Source organism: Camelus bactrianus, chromosome 13, assembly GCF_048773025.1.
Source record: "Camelus bactrianus isolate YW-2024 breed Bactrian camel chromosome 13, ASM4877302v1, whole genome shotgun sequence".
NCBI lineage: Eukaryota > Metazoa > Chordata > Mammalia > Artiodactyla > Camelidae > Camelus > Camelus bactrianus.
This window is the reverse complement of record NC_133551.1, coordinates 79,071,470-79,089,933: the sequence shown is the minus strand read 5'-3', so window position 1 is coordinate 79,089,933 and position 18,464 is coordinate 79,071,470. Positions and strand designations below refer to the sequence as shown.

General features: G+C 59.9%; 2 protein-coding genes and 1 long non-coding RNA gene across 10 annotated transcripts; 2 read left to right on the top strand and 1 right to left on the bottom strand.

Annotated features, from left to right (window-relative positions):
- Positions 1-122: 122 nt before the first annotated feature.
- Positions 123-3,900, top strand: MMP23B (matrix metallopeptidase 23B). Of its 4 annotated transcripts, XM_074377714.1 has the most exons (8): positions 210-1,756; positions 2,074-2,210; positions 2,293-2,432; positions 2,497-2,664; positions 3,026-3,190; positions 3,270-3,380; positions 3,463-3,589; positions 3,679-3,900. In XM_074377714.1, exons 1-8 carry the CDS (start codon positions 1,598-1,600, stop codon positions 3,851-3,853), a joined length of 1,182 nt encoding a protein of 393 aa, XP_074233815.1. In that variant the 5' UTR covers positions 210-1,597; the 3' UTR covers positions 3,854-3,900. The 4 variants fall into 4 exon arrangements, with proteins under 4 accessions (XP_074233814.1, XP_074233816.1, XP_074233813.1 ...); XM_074377715.1 differs by lacking the exon at positions 3,463-3,589 and having other exon boundaries at positions 174-1,756; XM_074377713.1 differs by lacking the exon at positions 3,463-3,589 and having other exon boundaries at positions 123-1,756; positions 2,497-3,190.
- Positions 3,901-4,716: 816 nt separating this feature from the next.
- Positions 4,717-18,226, bottom strand: LOC105071055 (cyclin-dependent kinase 11B). Of its 5 annotated transcripts, none has more exons than XM_074377708.1 (21): positions 18,073-18,226; positions 17,243-17,366; positions 16,430-16,545; positions 15,348-15,475; positions 14,475-14,613; positions 14,246-14,323; positions 10,070-10,206; positions 9,736-9,858; positions 9,355-9,450; positions 9,110-9,271; positions 8,864-8,929; positions 8,205-8,380; positions 7,509-7,599; positions 6,721-6,842; positions 6,520-6,625; positions 6,166-6,287; positions 5,851-5,958; positions 5,658-5,774; positions 5,401-5,549; positions 5,128-5,317; positions 4,717-5,034 (listed from the first exon to the last, which is right to left on the bottom strand). In XM_074377708.1, exons 2-21 carry the CDS (start codon positions 17,351-17,353, stop codon positions 4,942-4,944), a joined length of 2,430 nt encoding a protein of 809 aa, XP_074233809.1. In that variant the 5' UTR covers positions 17,354-17,366; positions 18,073-18,226; the 3' UTR covers positions 4,717-4,941. The 5 variants fall into 5 exon arrangements, with proteins under 5 accessions (XP_074233809.1, XP_074233810.1, XP_045374573.2 ...); XM_074377709.1 differs by having other exon boundaries at positions 9,110-9,268; XM_045518617.2 differs by lacking the exon at positions 18,073-18,226 and adding an exon at positions 17,124-17,170.
- On the top strand, positions 6,161-9,501 carry LOC141579662 (uncharacterized). The gene is made up of 3 exons (XR_012511507.1): positions 6,161-6,301; positions 6,778-7,231; positions 7,570-9,501. It is a non-coding gene; the product is annotated as an uncharacterized LOC141579662 (long non-coding RNA).
- Positions 18,227-18,464: the final 238 nt, after the last annotated feature.

The window sequence follows — 18,464 nt, the reverse complement described above, 5'->3', positions numbered from 1 at the left end:
CCTGGTTGCCTGCCTGGGGTGGGGCCGCGCGGGTCCCCTACCCGGGGCTGTCTTGACCCACCCCTTAACTCGGCTTGCCCAGCTCTGGGCTCTGCGCTTTGGCTGAAGGTTCTGCTCTTTTTCCCAGGGCTCATGGATCCAGAGTCCTGCCCGGACCCCGGCCTCAGAGCCAGAAAGAATGGGGTCCAGGCTCGCGTGTCTGTCTTCCTGAAGGTCTGGGTGGGCCGAAAGTCTAACAGCGCCTCCTCCTTGCTCTTGGAGGTGGCTGTGGAGACAGGCTTTGGCCAAAGCAGGACCTGCTCTCGTGGCAGGCTGTGAGGTCCTGGCTAAGTGGAGAGTGAGGCCAAGCAGCTGTTTCAGGCCAGGCGCCCCCTCCAGGGTCTCCGGACTGCTGAGCGCGGGGAGGCAGAGCAGGGACCTGGGAAGAGGGCAGGGCACAGGGCGGAGAGGATCGGTTTATTGGCACAAATGTTTGGCCACGAAGTGGGGCGCAGTTCTCGTCTTGGTCCAGTGGCCGGGCGCTTTCCAAGAACCACCCGAAATGCTCTCCCGGAGCCTCCTGGCTGTCTGCCAGACACTTGGCGCTGACCCTGCTGGCCTGGCGCACCACTGTCACTCTGGGCTCAAGGCCTGGATGGAGAGCGGGGAGGGCCAGCATCCCGGCCTCGTCTGTCCTGGCGCCTCCCTCTCGGCTCAATACCCCGGCCCCCACCCTGTCTCCCCTGCCCCGAGTCCGCTCTGCCCTGGTGGGCCTCTCAGTGCTCACAGCCCAGAGGCACCCTTGCCAACATCCCACCTGGCTTGGCTTCTCTGCCCCGTGGAGCCTGAGGGCCGTCCCGTCGAGTCATCCGCCTCAAGACACCAGTTCCCCCAGCCCCCACCAGGACCGTTCAGACTTAGGCACCCCCTCCGCAGGGATAGCCGAGTGGGGATTCCTGGCTCTGACAGCTGTCGCGCCCCGCACTTAGAGCCCTTCCCACTCGCCCCCCCACGGGGTCCCTCCGCTGGCACTTGCAGGCCCCCCTCCCCCCTGGTGCTTCAAGCCTTGCCTCTGCTGGCGTCAGCCCCTCGCCTCCCTCTTCCTCAGCCGGGTACTCTCTTGCCACGTCCCCTCCCGCCGCGTCCCTCCCCTCTCGCAGGGTCCCTGTCAGGCCAGTGCCTGCCAGGGAACGTGTCCTGAGCTGGCCAGGATGGAGGTGCCACTCCCTGGTCTCCTCCTATGTCCGGTGGTTGAGGGGGTTCCATTTGGGGGAAAAGCCGCCAAGTCATTCAGCCCCCAGCGAGTTTGGGGACCCCAGCTAATTACCCCTTCATAAGCCTGTGCCCTTGGCTTCTGTCCGTTCCCTGGCGTCCGGGGGCCCTCATCACCCCCCCCAAGTGACCCCGCCCAGCAGGCCCTGCCCAGGCCACTGCCACCGACCCACAGGCCCAGGTCCCCGCGCGCGCCCGCGGCTGGAGGGGGCGGGTGCTCCCAACAGCGGGCAGCCAGCTGGTTCTCTTCAGGGCCGGGCGTGTCCCCCTCCCCCCAGAGCTGTAACCCGAGCCTCTATAGCGCCTCCCCGCTGCCCCGAGCCCCGACAGCGAGTCCGCAGGCGCCATGGGCCGCGGGGCCTGCGTCCCCTCGGAGGCGTCGGGGACCGGCGACCGGCCCCGCCGGCTCGGAGCCGTGCTGGGCGCGCTGTGCCTCCTCCCCGCGCTCGTGCTGCTGACCCGGCAGGGGGTCCCGGCGGCCCGGCCCGCGGCGAGCGCAGCGCAGGTGAGAGTGGGCTCGGGAAACGGGCGGGTCCAGCCCGGCTCCGCGGCCCAGGTGTTGGCGAGGTCGTGTGTCCGCCGGTGGGGCGGGGGGAGCGGGCAGCATCTGCCTCCAACCCCGCCCACTCTGACCTGGCCTGTTTTTAGTAACCTTTTTTTCCTGGTTAAAGTAACCCCGCTCCGGGTATTACACCAGAAAATGTCAGCGCTGCCGGGAGCGTGCGGCCCCCACCCCATTTCCTTCCAGTCCCTTTTCCTGGCATCTTCGGGCTTGGGGCCAGCCCCTGCTGCCTCCCCAATGGGCACTTGCTTCCCTTGAAGGGAGATGCTGCGCCCCACCCCGCGGGTGTCCCAGCCCCCGCGAGCCTTGGTCCACTGCACCCCCAGGCGCCTCGCAGACGCCGCTACACCCTGACCCCCGCCAGGCTGCGTTGGGACCACTTTAACCTCACGTACAGGTGCGACCCTGGCCCTGGGGGGATGGGGTGCGATGCAGCCTAGCCACAACCCCTGACCTGGACTCCCCTCCCTCCCCTCCAGGATCCTCTCCTTCCCAAGGAACCTGCTGAGCCCCAGCGAGACCCGGCGGGGCCTGGCCGCCGCCTTCCGCATGTGGAGTGACGTGTCCCCCTTCAGCTTCCGCGAGGTGGCCCCCGAGCAGCCCAGCGACCTACGCATAGGTGGGCACCGTGCCCCTGCCCCCGCCCAGCCACGAGGCCCCCTCTCAGCCCCATGCTCCCCCAGGCTTCTACCCGGTCAACCACACGGACTGCCTGGTCTCCCCGCTGCACCACTGCTTCGACGGCCCCACGGGCGAGCTGGCCCACGCCTTCTTCCCCCCGCACGGCGGAATCCACTTTGACGACAGCGAGTACTGGGTCCTGGGCCCCACGCGCTACAGCTGGAAGAAAGGTGACGGCCGGCCTGGCCTCCTGTGGGGGCCCTCACACCACGATGGGCATGGGGGTGGGTCTTGGGGGTCGTGGCTGCAGTGGGGCTCAAGCATGCAGGGAGGGGAAGGCTGTGAGGAGGCCTGGAGGCCTGGGTTCCCGGAGCCTGAAGCCCCCCCACCCCCACACCGCCGGAGCTGGAGCTGCATTCCTGGGGGCCAGCTCACCGCCTCGCTGGCCTGGAACATTCTTATCTTCCCATGGCTGCGCCGAGGGAGGCTCCCTGCCCTGCCGCAGATGTGCGGGCCGCGGGGAGTAAGGCCGGCGGGCGGAGGGAGGAGGGCTGGGCCGGGGTCCGAGGCGCTGACCGGCAGGGCCTGCAGGCGTGTGGCTCACCGACCTGGTGCACGTGGCGGCCCACGAGATCGGCCACGCGCTGGGCCTGATGCACTCTCAGCACGGCCGGGCGCTCATGCACCTCAACGCCACGCTGCGCGGCTGGAAGGCTCTGTCACAGGACGAGCTGTGGGGGCTGCACCGGCTCTACGGTCAGTGCCCCGGCCCAGGGTGCGGGCGGGCGGGCGGGCTGGGGGCCGGGCAGGCCCTGACTCGGCCGCCGTCCTGCAGGCTGCCTGGACCGGCTGTTCGTGTGCGCGTCCTGGGCGCGGAGGGGCTTCTGCGACGCCCGCCAGCGGCTCATGAAGAGGCTGTGCCCCAGCAGCTGTGACTTCTGCTACGGTGAGGGCAGTCGGGTGCCCGCCCCGACCCGGTCTGCGCCGTGGGCCAGGCACTGAGGCGGCCTCTCCCCCCGCCCAAGCAGAGTTCCCCTTCCCCACGGTGGCCGCCACCGCCCCGCCCCCCAGGACCAAAACCCGGCTGGTGCCGGAGGGTAGGAACGTGACCTTCCGCTGTGGCCAGAAGATCCTCCATAAGAAAGGCAAAGTGTAGTGAGTGACCCCCCCCCCCAACCGGGGCGCCCAAGGGTGGGCGGCGCGGGCGGGGACGGGACCCTGCCCAGCGCTCCACCTCCCCACAGCTGGTACAAGGACCAGGAGCCCCTGGAGTTCTCCTACCCCGGCTACCTGGCGCTGGGCGAGGCGCACCTGAGCATCATCGCCAACGCTGTCAACGAGGGCACCTACACCTGCGTGGTGCGCCGGCGGCAGCGCGTGCTCAGCACCTACTCCTGGCGAGTCCGCGTGCGGAGCTGAGGCCCCTCCGGCAGGCTGAGGCTGCTGATAAAGCCCTTTCTCTCTGACGTCTCCGCGCCCTTTCTTGGGAGGGTGGGTGGCCGGTCTTGCGCCCACGGAGCAGGGAGCCTGAGGCCAGGACACCCCGACTTCCCTGCATAGTTCCTTGCGGGGAGAACACAGGCCCCGGAGACAGGCCAGGAAGGGCTTCTGCAGACGGAGCCTGCAAGCGGGTCCGCTGAGGCCCAGAATGAGGCAGGAAGCTGAGCCAGGGTGGGGGCTGCTATGGCTGCCTGGCCTCCCCGAGCACAGCAGGTCAGGGGTTGGGGGACGCCCTCAGCAGGAGGAGGGGACCAGGCTGGGGACCCCAACAGAAGGGACTAGCTTGGTGTGGGCAGTGGCAAGGGTCCCCTCTGTAGAAGCGACACCCTGTCCCGCCAGACCAGGAGCTGAAGGACTTGCTGGTGGCAGGAGCCGGGCCCACGTGGGATCAGAGGCCCCCCTTGCTCCCACCTCCCCTCCCAGGCAGCACTAGCCCAGCACCCGGTGCAGGGCCAGTGGCTGAAAGAAGGACATTCCAGATCTTTCCTCCAAGAGTATTTTACTACATCTTAAAACGTGTAACCACCTTGTACAAAAAACCCACTGTGGCTGAGCACGCCACGCCCAGCTCCGGGGGCCTGGGGGAGGGAAGGAGGCCTGGCAACTGCAGCCTGAACAGTACAGAGTAAAACCCCCACAGCTCAGTCCCCAGTCGCGGCCAGCACCGGACCGGCCTGGCCCCCAGCAGTCACCGTGGTTGTGTGCGAGGGAGTACGGACGCCCGCCCTCTCCTTGCAGGGAAGGTCCAATACCTCTGAAAAAATACAGCCTTTCCTCCCACAACAAGGAAAATGTGATTTAATTCTACAAATTTACAAGCCTAGATGAAATAAAAACAAAATGCGGAGACCCAACAGGACCAGCAGTCTGACTTGAGGCTGGCAGCCACCGCGTCCAGTCAGGGCAGGACCTAGGTGGACCCAGATGCCGCCTCCAACGTCTGCCCTGGTCCCAGCTGGGCCGTCGGTCGGCACTCCCCAGGGTGGGTCTGGGGTCCACTCTGAAGCTCAGAACTTCAGGCTGAACCCTGGGCCGGCGGCTGAGGCACCCTGGTTGGTGGTGGTGAGGTGGAAACCCGTCTCCTTCAGGTCGTCGTCACCCTGCAGAGACAGCGGCAGCGTGGGGCCCTGGCTGGGCCAGCCCCACCTCAGGGACCCCCCGAGCCTTCCCGCCCCGGCCAGCCTGCCCCTCACCAGCTGGCTGTAGCCCAGGCCTCCCTCCGGGGGCCGCGGGCTGGTGCCTCGCTTCACCCTCTGCTGTTCACTCTTGGCCGGCCACGTGGGGAACATGGAGGGGTCGATGGGGAGGGGGGTCTCTCGGAAATATTCGTGCTTGAGGCCGTCCTCTGCGTTGACCCTCCGCCCAGGGAAGTAGGTCAGGAACCTGGGAGAACAAGGGCGGTTGGGGCCACCGCGGGGTGGGGCTGGGGGAGGGCCCAGGGACAGGCGACCCCCGCCCACACGCACTTGTTCATGAGGTCGAAGCCCTGGTCTGAGAGCAGGGCCCCGAAACGCTTGCGGAGATTGTTATATGGGTACTCAGTGAAGGTCATCTTCTTGACGGCAGGGAGGTCATTGTAGCCAGGCCAGATTTTCTCACTGGGGGTCCCCAGGTCCTAAAAGAGGGGGATGTCTCAAACAGCCAGGCCCGGCAGGGAGGGGTAGTGGCCTGCAGCGCCCCCACACGGCCTAGTGGGCACCTGCAGGCGGTGCCCCAGACCCACCTTGAACACTTTGTTGATCTGATCGATTTCCGACTTCCCAGGAAACAGTGGCTTCTGAGTCAGCAGCTCCCCAAAGATGCAGCCCACCGACCACATGTCCACGGCCGTGGAGTACTCCTGAGAGACCAGGGTGCACTCAGGGGGCTGGCAGGTCGCCCGGGCCCAGGGCTGGTTCCTGCTCACCCACACTCACCTTGGCGCCCAGCAGCAGCTCTGGGGCGCGGTACCACAGGGTCACAACAACTGGGGTGTAGGCCTTCAGAGGAGACCCGTACTCCCGTGCCAGCCCGAAGTCCCCCACCTTCAGGGATAAACGGTGGGCTGCAGCTGGGAGCTGGGCCCTCTGAGCTGGCCTGGGGGCGCTGGCCGAGGATGGGGGCCAGGCAGGGGGCGGGCTCACCTCGAGGGCGGGGGCCGGGCGGGGGCGTGGGCTCATCTCGAGGACGGGGGCCGGGCGGGGGCGTGGGCTCACCTCGAGGGCGGGGGCCGGGCGGGGGCGTGGGCTCACCTTGAGGATGCCTGCGTGGCTCAGCAGCAGGTTGGATGTCTTGAGGTCGCGGTGCAGGATCCAGTTGTCGTGCAGGTGCTTCACGCCGCGCAGCAGCTGGATCATCAGGGTCTTCACCTCCCCTGCACGGAGACAGGTCAGCAAGGGCCGGCCCCGTGGGTCACCCAACACCCCAGCAGCCACCAGGCGTCCCAGCCCAGGGCACGGGTACTCTCGCCCACATGGTACAAAGGGTCAGAGTCGGAGGTCACGCTCCTTCTGCCCCAGGGACGTCACCAGTGGCCCGGGGGAGGGACACCCCTTGGGGTCGGGGTCAGGGCCACACTGTAGGACTAAGGCCTGCAGGAGGCCCACCTGGCAGAAACGGCTGCTTCATGGTCTCCATGAGGCTCTTGAGGTCGTGTTCCACGTAGTTCATCACGATGTAGATCTTGTCCATGTTGCTGCCCACGACTATTTCCTGGGAAACAACCGCGGGCCCGGTGACACCGGCGCCCAGGCCAGCCTGCTGCCTGGCTCCCCGGCTCCCCCTGACACCCGGAGCCCAGCCCTCACCCTGACAGTGACGATGTTGGGGTGCTGTGCCTTGAGGATGGTGTTGATCTCCCGCAGTGACGTGATGGGGAAGCCCTCCTTCTCCTTCTCCATCTTCAGCCGCTTCAGAGCCACGATCTCATCTGAAGAAAGCAGTTTAAAGACAAGTACTGAGAAACACCCTCCCACCAACACTCTTCTGTTCACCACTGTCTCCCTCCGTGGTCACAGACAGCAAACCTCGACACCCCAAATGGCATCCACGGCACTCAGGGTCCCCAACGGGCTCTCTGATTCTTCAGAGCCTGGCCGCAGGGCTGGGAGAGCGCCAACCCACGGCTCACACACCTGCTCAGGTGCCGGCACTCAAGACCGATGCCCTGGTGGCTCTCAGGCCCGGCCAGGTGGACTCCACACCGTCTGGGGAGTGAGTGGCCTGAGGTTGCAACCGAGCAGCAGAGTCTGATGGCCAGGCTGACCTGTGACCTCCGGAGGTACCAAGAGGTCGGTGGCTCAGGTGTGCGCCAGTCAGGTAAGGCCAAGCTGACGCCCAGCACCAGGGGAGGGGCAACTTCTAGGATAGTAGGGAACTGTGTCCCATGACCTTAACACTGGAGGTGCCAGGGCCCAGGACGGCCCCAGCTGAGATCTCAGCCCCCACCAGCTGGCCACGACACAGGCAGGACACCCCACCTCCCTCCTGGAGCTGGTGTGGGGGCCTGAGGGGCTGGCTGGGACTCTGGACCACCCAGTTCCTGCCCCACGTGCGCCCCCCCCCCAACAAGGGACCACCTCGGGACTCAACCCACCTGTTTTCTTGTCCTTAGCTCTGTACACCACCCCATAAGTGCCTTCTTCAATCCTGTTCAGGCACTGGAACTCCTCCACACTCCGACAGCCCTGGGAGGAAGCACCAGCGTGGGGGCGCAGCAGCCGGGGTCACATCCCACAGCCAACCCCCACCACGAGGTCTCGGGAGGGCCCAGAGGGTGCGTGGACGGTGGGCCAGGAGCAGCTCTGCTCTCCCGCCGCTGCTTCCTTCAGTCAGCACGTGCCCTTTATCCTGAAATACACCCAACGTGGACAAAAGCCAGCGCGGGCACCCCCCCAGGCACTCATCCTGAGACGGCGCCAGCACAGGAGGGCCTGTGGCGCACCCTGCCTGCTGCACGACTCCTGCCCAGTCCCTCCCAGCCGCTCCCCAGCAGGGCACGGGCCGACTCCCACCACTGCCCTACGACCCCCACATGGCGACAGGGCAACGGACGGCAGCTGCCCACTCAGCCCAGGCTGAGTAGAAGTGACTGCATGCCCGGCCACCGCCAGTCTCCCTGCCTCCTGTGCGTGCAGCCCCTCGTGGGCGTCCTGGCTGCGCTCACAGGAGCTGTCCTCCCACCCATGCAGCTCGACAAGAGGCCAGACTATGGTCACAGACACGCAGAGGGCGGCGGCCCCATCCGTGACCAACACAGCACAGCCAGCCTAGGGGTGGGCAGGTGCCTGACCTGCAGGGCGGGCAGGTACTTGGGCAGCTCCTGCTTGAGCTCAATGGGCGACAAGGCCGGCGAGTCGGGCACGAACTCTCCTTCGGTGAGGGCACTGCTGTGTGGGGTGCCCTCACCCGCCTCCTCTTCCCCTTCTTCACTCTCCCCAGAATCCCGGTCAAATCGTGACTCTGGAACTTCAAGAGTGAAACCCATCATGGAACCAGGAACCAGCAAGTGTCACAACCAAGTCCTGTTCTGAGGAAACAGTGAGCCCATGAAGGAGCCACGTGGGGGGGCACCCCAAGAGCCACACATGGGCTGTGCGACCCACCACCCGGGACAGACGGCATAGCATCTCAGGCCTGCCCAGAACTCATCACTACTGGCCCGGCGTACAGCTGGCTGCCTGCAGAGGCCACACCAGCCCCAGGCCAGGGAGGGCCCTGCGGTCAGAGCTGAGCTGGCAGATCCCTCCGTGTCCAAGCCCAGCAGCCCCCAGGATGGCATGCGGTCAGCATTGTTCCTCTAAGGGATGCCAGCTACCAAGGCACAAGTGCCAAGCATGGGGCAGAGTCTTGGGACCACCAGCATGGGTGCTCGCCGCGGCCTCTGGGGCAGCATGTCCTCGGACAGTAGTCCCCGCCCAGCCATGCTCACTGAGCATGCAGGCCTCGTACCGACGAGGACGTGGTTCTCGCCCTCTCGCTCCTCATCTTCGCTCATTTCCTCCTCACTCACTTCTTCTGCAAGAGACACAGGCAGCAGCTCAGACCCCACAAGCAGAAGCACCTCCGGTGGTCAACCCTGGGGTGCCACGTGTGTCCCAGAGCAGGCGCTTTCAACTGGGAAGTGTTTTTACTCAGACTTCAAACTGTTTTCTGTGGTTTCCAGGCTCCCATGAGATTGAGGGGCCTCGCTCTCACCTGCCGACTGTGCAGATGCGTCCTCGGAGTTGCTCCCCGTCTCCTCCTCCTCCTCCTCCTCCTCTTCCTCCTCCTCCTCCTCCTCCTCCGACTCCTCACTGCTGCTCCCCTCCTCCTCCTCCTCCTCCTCCTCCTCCTCCTCCGAACCAGACCCCGACTCTGCTGTGGGAAGAGAACCCAGGTGGCCCGGCGGCCTCCCTCCCTCCGGCGGCAGCAGTGCAGCGGGGCCCGGCAAGGGCGGTTACCCGATGAGGACTCGGCCGAGCTGGTCTTCCTCTCACTGTCGCTAACGTCCTGCAGGTCAGACAGCAGGTCTCTCTCTTCCGTCTTCTCTTCTTTTACTGATGAAACAAACCACTGAAGGTGAATGTGGGGACATGTTGTCAAGCAAACATCAGATGGTGCTTTTCACACAAATCTGACGCCAGTTTGTCTGAAAACAGCGCCTCCGCAGGCCTGGAGGTGGGAGACGCCTCTTCAGGGACAAGTGACAGCGTTTCAGCAAGAAACTGACTTCCCACAGATCCGCACGGCGCGGCCCCCGTGCCTCGGCCTGTTCAGTGTGGCAAGGAGGTAGCACGGCTCTGCGCTCATGCTCCCCCGTGAAGACCGGCCATGACACTCACCGGGCTTCCGGCCTTCCCCCAGCTCGAAGCGCTCGCGAGGCGGCCGGAGGGGGCTCCGGCTCCAGTGGCTGGCCTTCACTTTGTCGCCATAGTCCTCCCTCAGGGCTCGGTGATGTGCAGACCCTGCACACACACAGCAGGACAGAGACGGCGCTGCCTTTCCAGGACCCCTTGTGCCCCCCGCTGCCTGTACACTTCCAACGGCGCTGGGCTGGGCCGGGTAGCTGCCCCGAGCACCCTGGGCCCTCAGACTGCCATCCACTGGTCAAAGAGGAAGGCCAAGAACCTGCCGCTTCCAGCTGGGCCCGATCGCCAGCGGGCCGGGCGCCCTCACCTTCCCTCCGGGCCTCCCGCTCCTTGCGCCGCTCCTCCGCCCGCCGCTCCCGCTCCTTCTGCTCCCGCTGCTCCTTCTGCTGCTCCCGCAGCTTGCGCTCGCGCTCCCGCTTCCTCTCCAGCTGCTCCAGGCGGTCCCTGGAACAAGCACACACTGACTTTCCCCAGAACGAAAGTTGTCTCCTGTGCTCCCCACACTCCTGCTTCAACTTATAAACTCCAAAGGGCTTTTAAGAGCAGGCTGTGGGTGTCCACGTGTCCTGGGAGCCCAGATCCTGAAGAGCCACGCCGGAGACAGTGAAGTAGGGGGACAAGGCAGCTCCGCCTGTGAGGCACAAAAACCCCACCGGCTCCAGGCACCTGTTAGGTAGTTCTACCAGACTCCGCGAGAATTTCCCCAAGGACACCTGAGAGCAGAGTTTAAATCCCCTTAGAGGGAGGTACATTTTCTTGGGCTACAAAGGGGTGGGAATGCCCACTTGGGGAAGGTGGGGCAGGGGAGCCGCAGACAGGCCAGCCGGCCTGCCCTCCTCCCCGGAGCCCCGGGCACCACCCCCCAGCTCAGCCCTCTTGGGGACAGATAGGCAGAAGGCGGTGAGGTGTCGTGCTGGGGACAGGCAATCTCAGGGACCGGAATGGGTGGCCAGGCAGCCGACGAATAAACACTCAACCCAGTCAACTCTTCAGTCCCCAAAGAGGTAAGGCCGGATGCGACCTGAAAAGCTGACACGCTGGAACATAAGGACCGTCACACACACAGAAACGAGCACAAGCTTCGGTGAGAGGGCCAGGGCTGAGCCAGCACTGACCACGTGGACGTCACCACCTCAGGGGCCAGACCACGACTCCTGGGGTCCATGCGCTGTTTGCCTATGAGTTCACACTACCCCCAAATACAAGTGGACATGTAACTTGCCTAAGAAACTCAACTAGTGCATGTGATTCCTCGTGACTTGCTGCGTCACAAGCCAGTTTCAGAACGTTCCCATCACCCACTGACCACGCTGCCGCCAGAAGCGACCACCCCCTCACCCCTAAGCTTTCTGGCCACTCTGCGTCTCCCGGATGTTTCTTCTACTTGCTTTGGGTCAAGTCTGCTTTCCTTTTATTCCTGGTTTCTTCGGGTAAAAGGTTAGGTTACTGACTTGACAACTTCCCTGTCTGGTTTCGGGGCTTGAAGCCAAGCGCGCCACACTAAGTACAGCTGCAGCCCGGCCCCAGGGCCCGATGCACCGTGTTTGTTCTCATTTAGTTCAAAGTGTGTTTCTTCCCTGAAGTGTCTTCACTGGGCCATGGGTTATTCAGAGGCGGGCTGCTGGATCCCAGACACTAGAGGATTTCCCTGGGTTTCCTCCTGTTGCCAATTTTTAATTTAATTCTTCTGTGGAAGAGGGCCTACTTTTTGTATCTCAACTTTTCTTTTTAATTTTAAGGGAGTAATTAGGTTTATTTGCTTATTCAAATGGAGGTGCTGGGGATTGAACCCAACTTCATGCATGCTGGGCACATGCTCTTCCACTGAGCTATCTATCCCCTCCCCCTCAACTCTTTTAAGTGAGACTTGTCACATGGTCTGGCACAGCTCTCTGCTGAGAGGCATCCCAGGGCCCTGGCGCGACACATGTGCTGCGTGCACCGGACAGCGAGACTGACCTGGCTGGTAGGACTTCCCAAACTTCCTGCACCCTCGCTGATTCTCTCTGGTTGTTCCACGGACAATTGGTGCGGGGAACTGGCGGTTCCAGCTATAATCCAACTGCTTCTCCACTCAGTCCTGTCAGCTCTTGCTTCAGAGACGTCTGGGCTCCACTGCCAGGTGCGTGGACACTGCTCACTGTTGGACCTTCCTGCTCTACCTTCTTGCTCTCTTGAAGGCCTCTGCTCTTAGCATCTGTCGTGACGTTTGTTTTGTCTGACATTAGCATAGCCACTCAAGCCCTCTCGCAGCGTTTCCATCCTTTCTTCCAAACTTTCTTGTCTTTGGCTCTAAGATGTCCCTCTCCAGATGGCACAGACGGGATCTTGCTCTTCTGACAAGCTCTCCCTTGTTTGGGGCACCCAGACTGTTTCACATTTAATACAATTATGGATGTGGCTGAATTTTTCTTTCTCTTTGTTTTCTGTTTTTGTCCCTTTGTTTCTCCCTGTTTTTGGTTTAAATAAGGATTCTTAGTATACCATTCTAACCCCTCTGTGGACTATTTTTACAAGTTATTTTCCTAGAGGTTGCTCTAGAGATCACATGACGCATCTTAACAGGTTAATTCTGGGAAAACGCAGAAACTGCCCCACAGAGCCCCTCCTTCCCCCTCGGTGCCGTCTACACACACGGCCTCATGGTGCATTCATAACGACTGTCCTCATGCACTCGTGTCTCTCGTAGAGGACAAGACGTGAGAAGAGTCAGTCACAGACTCTGTGTCAGCCTGCACTTCAGCCGTCCCCGAGCTGCCTCTTCCCATGGTGTCACTTCATTCAGCCCAAAGGTCTTCCTGGGTATTTCTTGGAAGGCGGGCTTTGCTGACGGTGAGTCCCTGTCTGTTCATACAGGAAGGTCTTTATTTGCCCACTCCTGGAGAGCAGTTTTGCTGAACACAGAATTCCTGGGGGGCAGGCTCCCTGCCCTCTGACCCCGTTGTTCCTAAGAAGCCCCCACCAACAGCACTGGGCCCCTATGCCAGCCCTTCGCTGCTCCTTTCTCGAATTTCTCACTGGGTTTCACCCGTCTGACCATGATGTGACTCTTTACTTACCCTACTTGAGGCTCACTGAGCTTCCTGGATACGGAGATAAACGTCTTTCATCAAAGTTGGGAAGTTGCGACTGTTACTTTAAAAAAGTCTCAGTGCCCCTGGCTCTCCTCCCCCAAGACGGCTGTCACACCGCTGCTGGTACAGTGGGGGCTGCCCCCCAGGTCTGGAGGCTCTGTTCACTCTTCAGTCTTTTTTTCTCTCTGTTCTTCACAATGCATAATTTCCATTCCTCCACCTTCAAGTTCCTTGCTTCCAGGTCTTTGCTAAATCCGGAACACAGTTTTTACTGATGCGTTTCTTCCTTAACACCTCCTTATTTCTTTATATGGCTCAGAACTTTGTTAGAAATGGGACGTTTCAGATGACGTACTGCAGCAGCTCTGCAGCCTGATCTCCCTCCCAGTTGCTCCTATCGGCCTAGGAGCCTGTGGGGCTGGGGCTGTGAACTCGTGCTTCCCTTGAGAAGGGGTCACTGCTGTACTTTATCGTGTGCTGCTTTTTATTTTCATGCTTGGCTTTCTTGGGGTCACCACTGTGTCTGCACCACTGTGAGACCAGACCACACCGGACAGAGGACAGCCCAGCGATGTTTCATGCATGACCAGCGAACCTGGGCCTGTGACAGCTCTGATGGCCTCGCTGTGGTCTCAGACCTCTGCCTCTTGGCCTCATCTCACACATGCCCTGTGTCCTGAGAACCAAGGCTCCTCTTCCACCTCCTTTACATACCCAGCTGTTCCATCCTCGCTGCTGAGAATGCTGGCACCTGCTTTTCCTTCCTTGCAGCAGCCCAGCTCCCAAACTCTCTGGAAACAAACTCAGCACACAGAGGTGGCCTTAGCATTCATACCTGAGCCACGGAGAAGTGACCTGGGGCTAAACAGATGTCCCCTCCTGGGAATCCGAGCCCTGCAGACCAAAGCCCAGCTCCTGGGCCATTTCACGGCCTTTCAGATTTCCCTTGTTACTTCTCCTCTTTGTCTGGGGGAGCCACAGTCTACTTCCGCCGTGACCCCAGAGAATCTAAGCACACACCCATCAGCCTCCCTGGACAAGACCCCCTAAAACAGGCCTGTGCAGAGGAGGCACACAGTAAATACCTGGTGAGTGAACGGATGGCAGCACCCCACACCACTCACTGTGTCAGAACCTACATATGGGGACTGCAGCTCCAAGGCACGCCCCAAGGATCTGAGAGCAGCACTGGTCCCCCTCCCACGGGGCGGCCCCTCCCAACCCGATGCGCTGGGCTCAGCGGTGCGGACAGCGCCTCACCTCCCCCGCCACCCGCCACCACGTGTAGGAAGACCCTCTCCCTACCCTCTCCTCCCCACCGCTGCCCGCCCAGCCCAACCTTCATCCCTCACATCGCAACTCCGCCGGGACCCAAGCTGCCTCCGGTGTCACCGTGCCCGCAGTCCCACCTCACACGCTGACACAGGTCTCTGCCGTGAGTCGGGCCCCGCCAGTCCGGCTCCTGAGCAGCCCTGACCAGCCTCCACCTGGAGGACAGAGACACGGATCTCCTCCCTTCCTGAATCTCTCTCCATCGACTCACATTCACTCGTCTTCAAGATGCAGAGAACTCGGCTGCTTCAGGACACGTGTGGCTAGCCCCCCCACCCCCCCCCCACCACCGGCGCCCGTGCTCACCTCTCTCTCCGGGAGTGCTCCCGCGCCAGCTCCCGCCTCTTCTGCCGCTCCCACTCCCGCCGCGCCTTGTCCTGCTCCTCGCGGTGCCGCTTGCGGCGCTCGTGCTCCCTTTCCTTCTCCTTTGCCCTGGCGTGCTTCCCTGCAGAGACACGGGCTCGCGCTAGGGCACTCAGCCTCCAGAAACCCAACTCAGAAATGCCCAGTGAGAAGAGAAATACCTAAGTAATGGCTTGGAGACAGTCATGACTTCATGTTAGAAACAAAAGAAGTGAAGACCCTGTACGGTAAGCCCCCAATTAAGAAAAAAAAAAAAAATGTGATAATCACTGAGTAGAACTGTGATTTTCAGCTTCTCCTTCTAAACTCTCTCCTGAATAAACTAATTAGACTATTAATTTCATAATTTTAAAAAATCATCATTTATAAAGAATACAGGACAATGCTTAGCTCTTTTCAGTGGGTTTCTGTATCACGTTATAAGCCAAGTCAACCAACCGCATTTACCTGTGAGATTTACCTCAGGCCCCAGGTCCAGTTTCCCCAACACACCCACGGAGCTCTTTATCCTGGTCTGAGATCAAACCCATTACTTGGACTTTACCAAGCACCTGTTTCTTAAAGCAATTGAGCACTGAAGAGTGTGTTTTCCCTTGTTGAATTAAGACAATTTTCTACGTAGACAAACTACCCCAAAACGATGTAATGAGGGGAAAACACACCAGAAGGAAAATGAAATGCCTACTCAGAATGACCTACAATAAATTCATGCTTTCAGCTAAAATTTCATTCTCTTCTCTTTCAACTGTGCCCGATTATGAAAACAGAAACAGACCACATTTCAATATAACAGGAAAGAAAACAAATGCTCTGTACCCCCTTCTGCTGAATGACTACGGTGCCTCCGTTTCTCTTTTCTCTTTTCGTCTTTCCTGTGGTGAGCTTTCTCCTTTCGAGACATTTGCTGGGGTGGTTTGATAGCCAAAGAATCATCCTCCTCTCCTCTGAAACAAGACACCACAGCATCACATCATGCTTGGGAAAGTCAGGCTGGGAGCATGTGGCTATGGTGAAGCTTCTCGAACCCGCAGAAACAAAGGCTCAGATGTGAATAAAGTTGAGTCTCAACCGTCATTTAAAAGAATTTGTTAATTATGAAACATAAGCCCAAACTGTATGTCAGACACAGATTCAGAGGAAAAGTGCATGTGGGGAATCAGTGATACATGGAACTGAAATCTCTGAGGAACCATAGGCTGTGATAGGCAGGTTCATCATCATGATGGTGGTGACAGTTTTACAGGTAATTATACAAAACCGGATCAAACAACACACTTCAATATGTGCAGTTTGTTATTTATACCTCAATAAAGTTGTTAAAGAAGGTCCCACCATTTTAATCAAACTTAATGATCTCAAAAGGTCATTCAACAACAATCTTCAAATACTACATAACCAAAACCTTGGGAGAATTCACACCCTGATGCCTTTTTGCCTTAATTTCTGGTTAGGTTGTTTTTAATTGCTTGACGATGGACACAGGAGGAAACAAGTGAGGAGACAACACGGCCCAGGACACATGGACCTCAGCAGGGACATTTCTGTGCCAAGGCCTGGCTCAGGTATCTTTCACAAGTACTTTGGTTTATCTGTACAAAATTTTAGGCAGTCATCATTTTATAAACACCACAAACATTCAGCAAAATCATTTTAAAGCACCATGTACATGGTGCAGACGTGACTGAAGAATAAGCACAAAGAAAGGAACACACTCAGTCCTTTCATGACAGGGGTGAGGCGATAACCGGCCCTGCACAGGATCTCATTCTGACTGTGAGGTAAACCACAGATCACGACTACAAACTTCTAAAGTAACACTGAGAGGGACCAGCCAGTACCACAACCCTGCAGTGGGGCCCCAGCCACCTCTCAGAGGAGCCCAGCATGCCTCTCCTCACCTGTCTTCCATGGAGTCCTCTCTTCTGTAGGGTGAGTTCCTTATTGTTATCTCCATGCGGTGGTCCCTCAGCTCCCCTTCCTCAAGGGAATCCCGCTTGGAATCCCGGTCATCAGACTAAGAAGTAAGGAGAAAGTAATTTTCCTCACAGATAAGCATATTTTTAATGATACTCAAACCTTGCAAACATCCAAAAACAAACTTTCACATACACTTTGAATGGACCGATGTTATAAAACACAGAAACCTTTCATTCAAATTCCATTACATCAGAATTATAACTCTGTTACCCAGAACTTGAGAAATTTAAAACCATTATACATGGCAAAGTATGTTAGATTCTATGCCAAGTATGTTAGTTCTTTATATGAGCCAAAACTGAGCCTAAAAGCATACCTTACACACCAAATACTTTGCACTGTCTCACAAGGTACTTATAAAAGACATAAAATGTTAACATCAACCTCAAGGCAAAGTCCTATTATACTAAAAATACTTGGAAATGGCATCATGAACAGGATGAAGAAATGAGAAAAATCAGTCCAACTGTGCTAATGATTTTAGACCCAAAGTACTTGATTCTCCATACAGACACGATCATCTGCATGCAGCTTTAGTATGTTATCCATCCGTCTTCAACGTAAACTGAGTATCCCAAGGTTTTTGTTAATTTTTGAAACAGATTTTGGGCTCACCTGAAACATTTGGAAGTACAAAAGAACTTCACCGAAGAAGCGTTGTTCTAATGGAAAAACGAGGGTAAAAAAATTAAATCTCCTTATAAAAACCCACTTACTTAAAAAACAGGGCTTACGTTTTTTAAGCGTTTTATCTCTGCTTTCTCCTCTTGTTCCTTCCGTCGTTTCTTCTCCTGGAGAATTTCATCTAAAGTTTTCACTTTCCAAGAGTCCTTTTCATCACCCATTTGAGTTAAAACACTGCAAAAAGAAAAAGAATTCAAACTGCGTCAGGACACAGCGCCACAGTTTGATGCTATGCTGTCTCCAAACACTTCGGCCGCGTCACTTCTGAGCGCTTCAGTACAAAGCGTCGTTACGAGCGATGGGCTCTGAAAATTGACCGCTTGGACTCAAGTCTCTTTCCTGTCATTCCCGTCCGTCCGACCTAGGCCAAGGCACTTCGGCTCAGGTACCACTCCGTAACCGCCAAGACCACCACCTGATGGCAGCATCGTCTGGGGATAAAGTGAGACCATGCGGGTAGAGCTCGGAGCTCAGCACCTGGCACTCCCCTAGTACTGTTTTCTGCCATCAGCGGGATTCACTATAAGTACCACTTGGGCTGCGTGAGCCCCTCGCCCGCCTGACAGCTGCGGCCGCATCGCAGGACACGAGGGCCGGCGGTGGGGGGCGCTCTGTGGGCGCTCCCGCAGAGCGGGCCGCACTTTCCCGGTCTCTGGGTTCAGTCGCGCTAACCGGGGTTCGGCCCCGCAAGGGGACTTGGGGAGTGTCTGGGCTCGCCGCCCCCTCAACTCAACCCCGAGTTCCGCGCGGGGCGAGATGGGACGCGGAAGCGGGGAGTGTCGCCCGGCCCGCGCGCGAGGCCCGCCGGGATCCGAGAGCTCGGGTGAGCCGGCCGCGCCCCCCGGCCGCCCGCCCCGCCGCCGCCGCCGCCCCCGCTTACCCCTGCGCCGCCGCCGCCGCCGGTCTCGGAGCCTGAGGAGAAACAGCGCCCGGCGCGCGCAAGGAGTGTCGTCACTTCCTGCGTCGGCGCGGGATGATGACGAAACAGGGCAGCCCGCGGCCGCCGCCTGTTCCGGACTGGAGCGGAGCGCTTGGCGCGCACCTTGCGTCACCACCCGGATCGACGCTTACGGGTGACGACATCCGGCGCGCCGGGTTGGGGCGAATCCTGGTGGGGAGCCCCGCCCCGCCCCCCGCCCCCCGCCCGCCTCCCCTGCCGCCGCCGCCCTCGTCCCTCGGAGCCTGAGGACGTCGGGGACCCCCGGGGCCGGTCCCGCGCCGCCGCCCTCCAGTCCCCGCCTCGGGCTTCTCCCCGGTTGCTGGCCTGTGGCC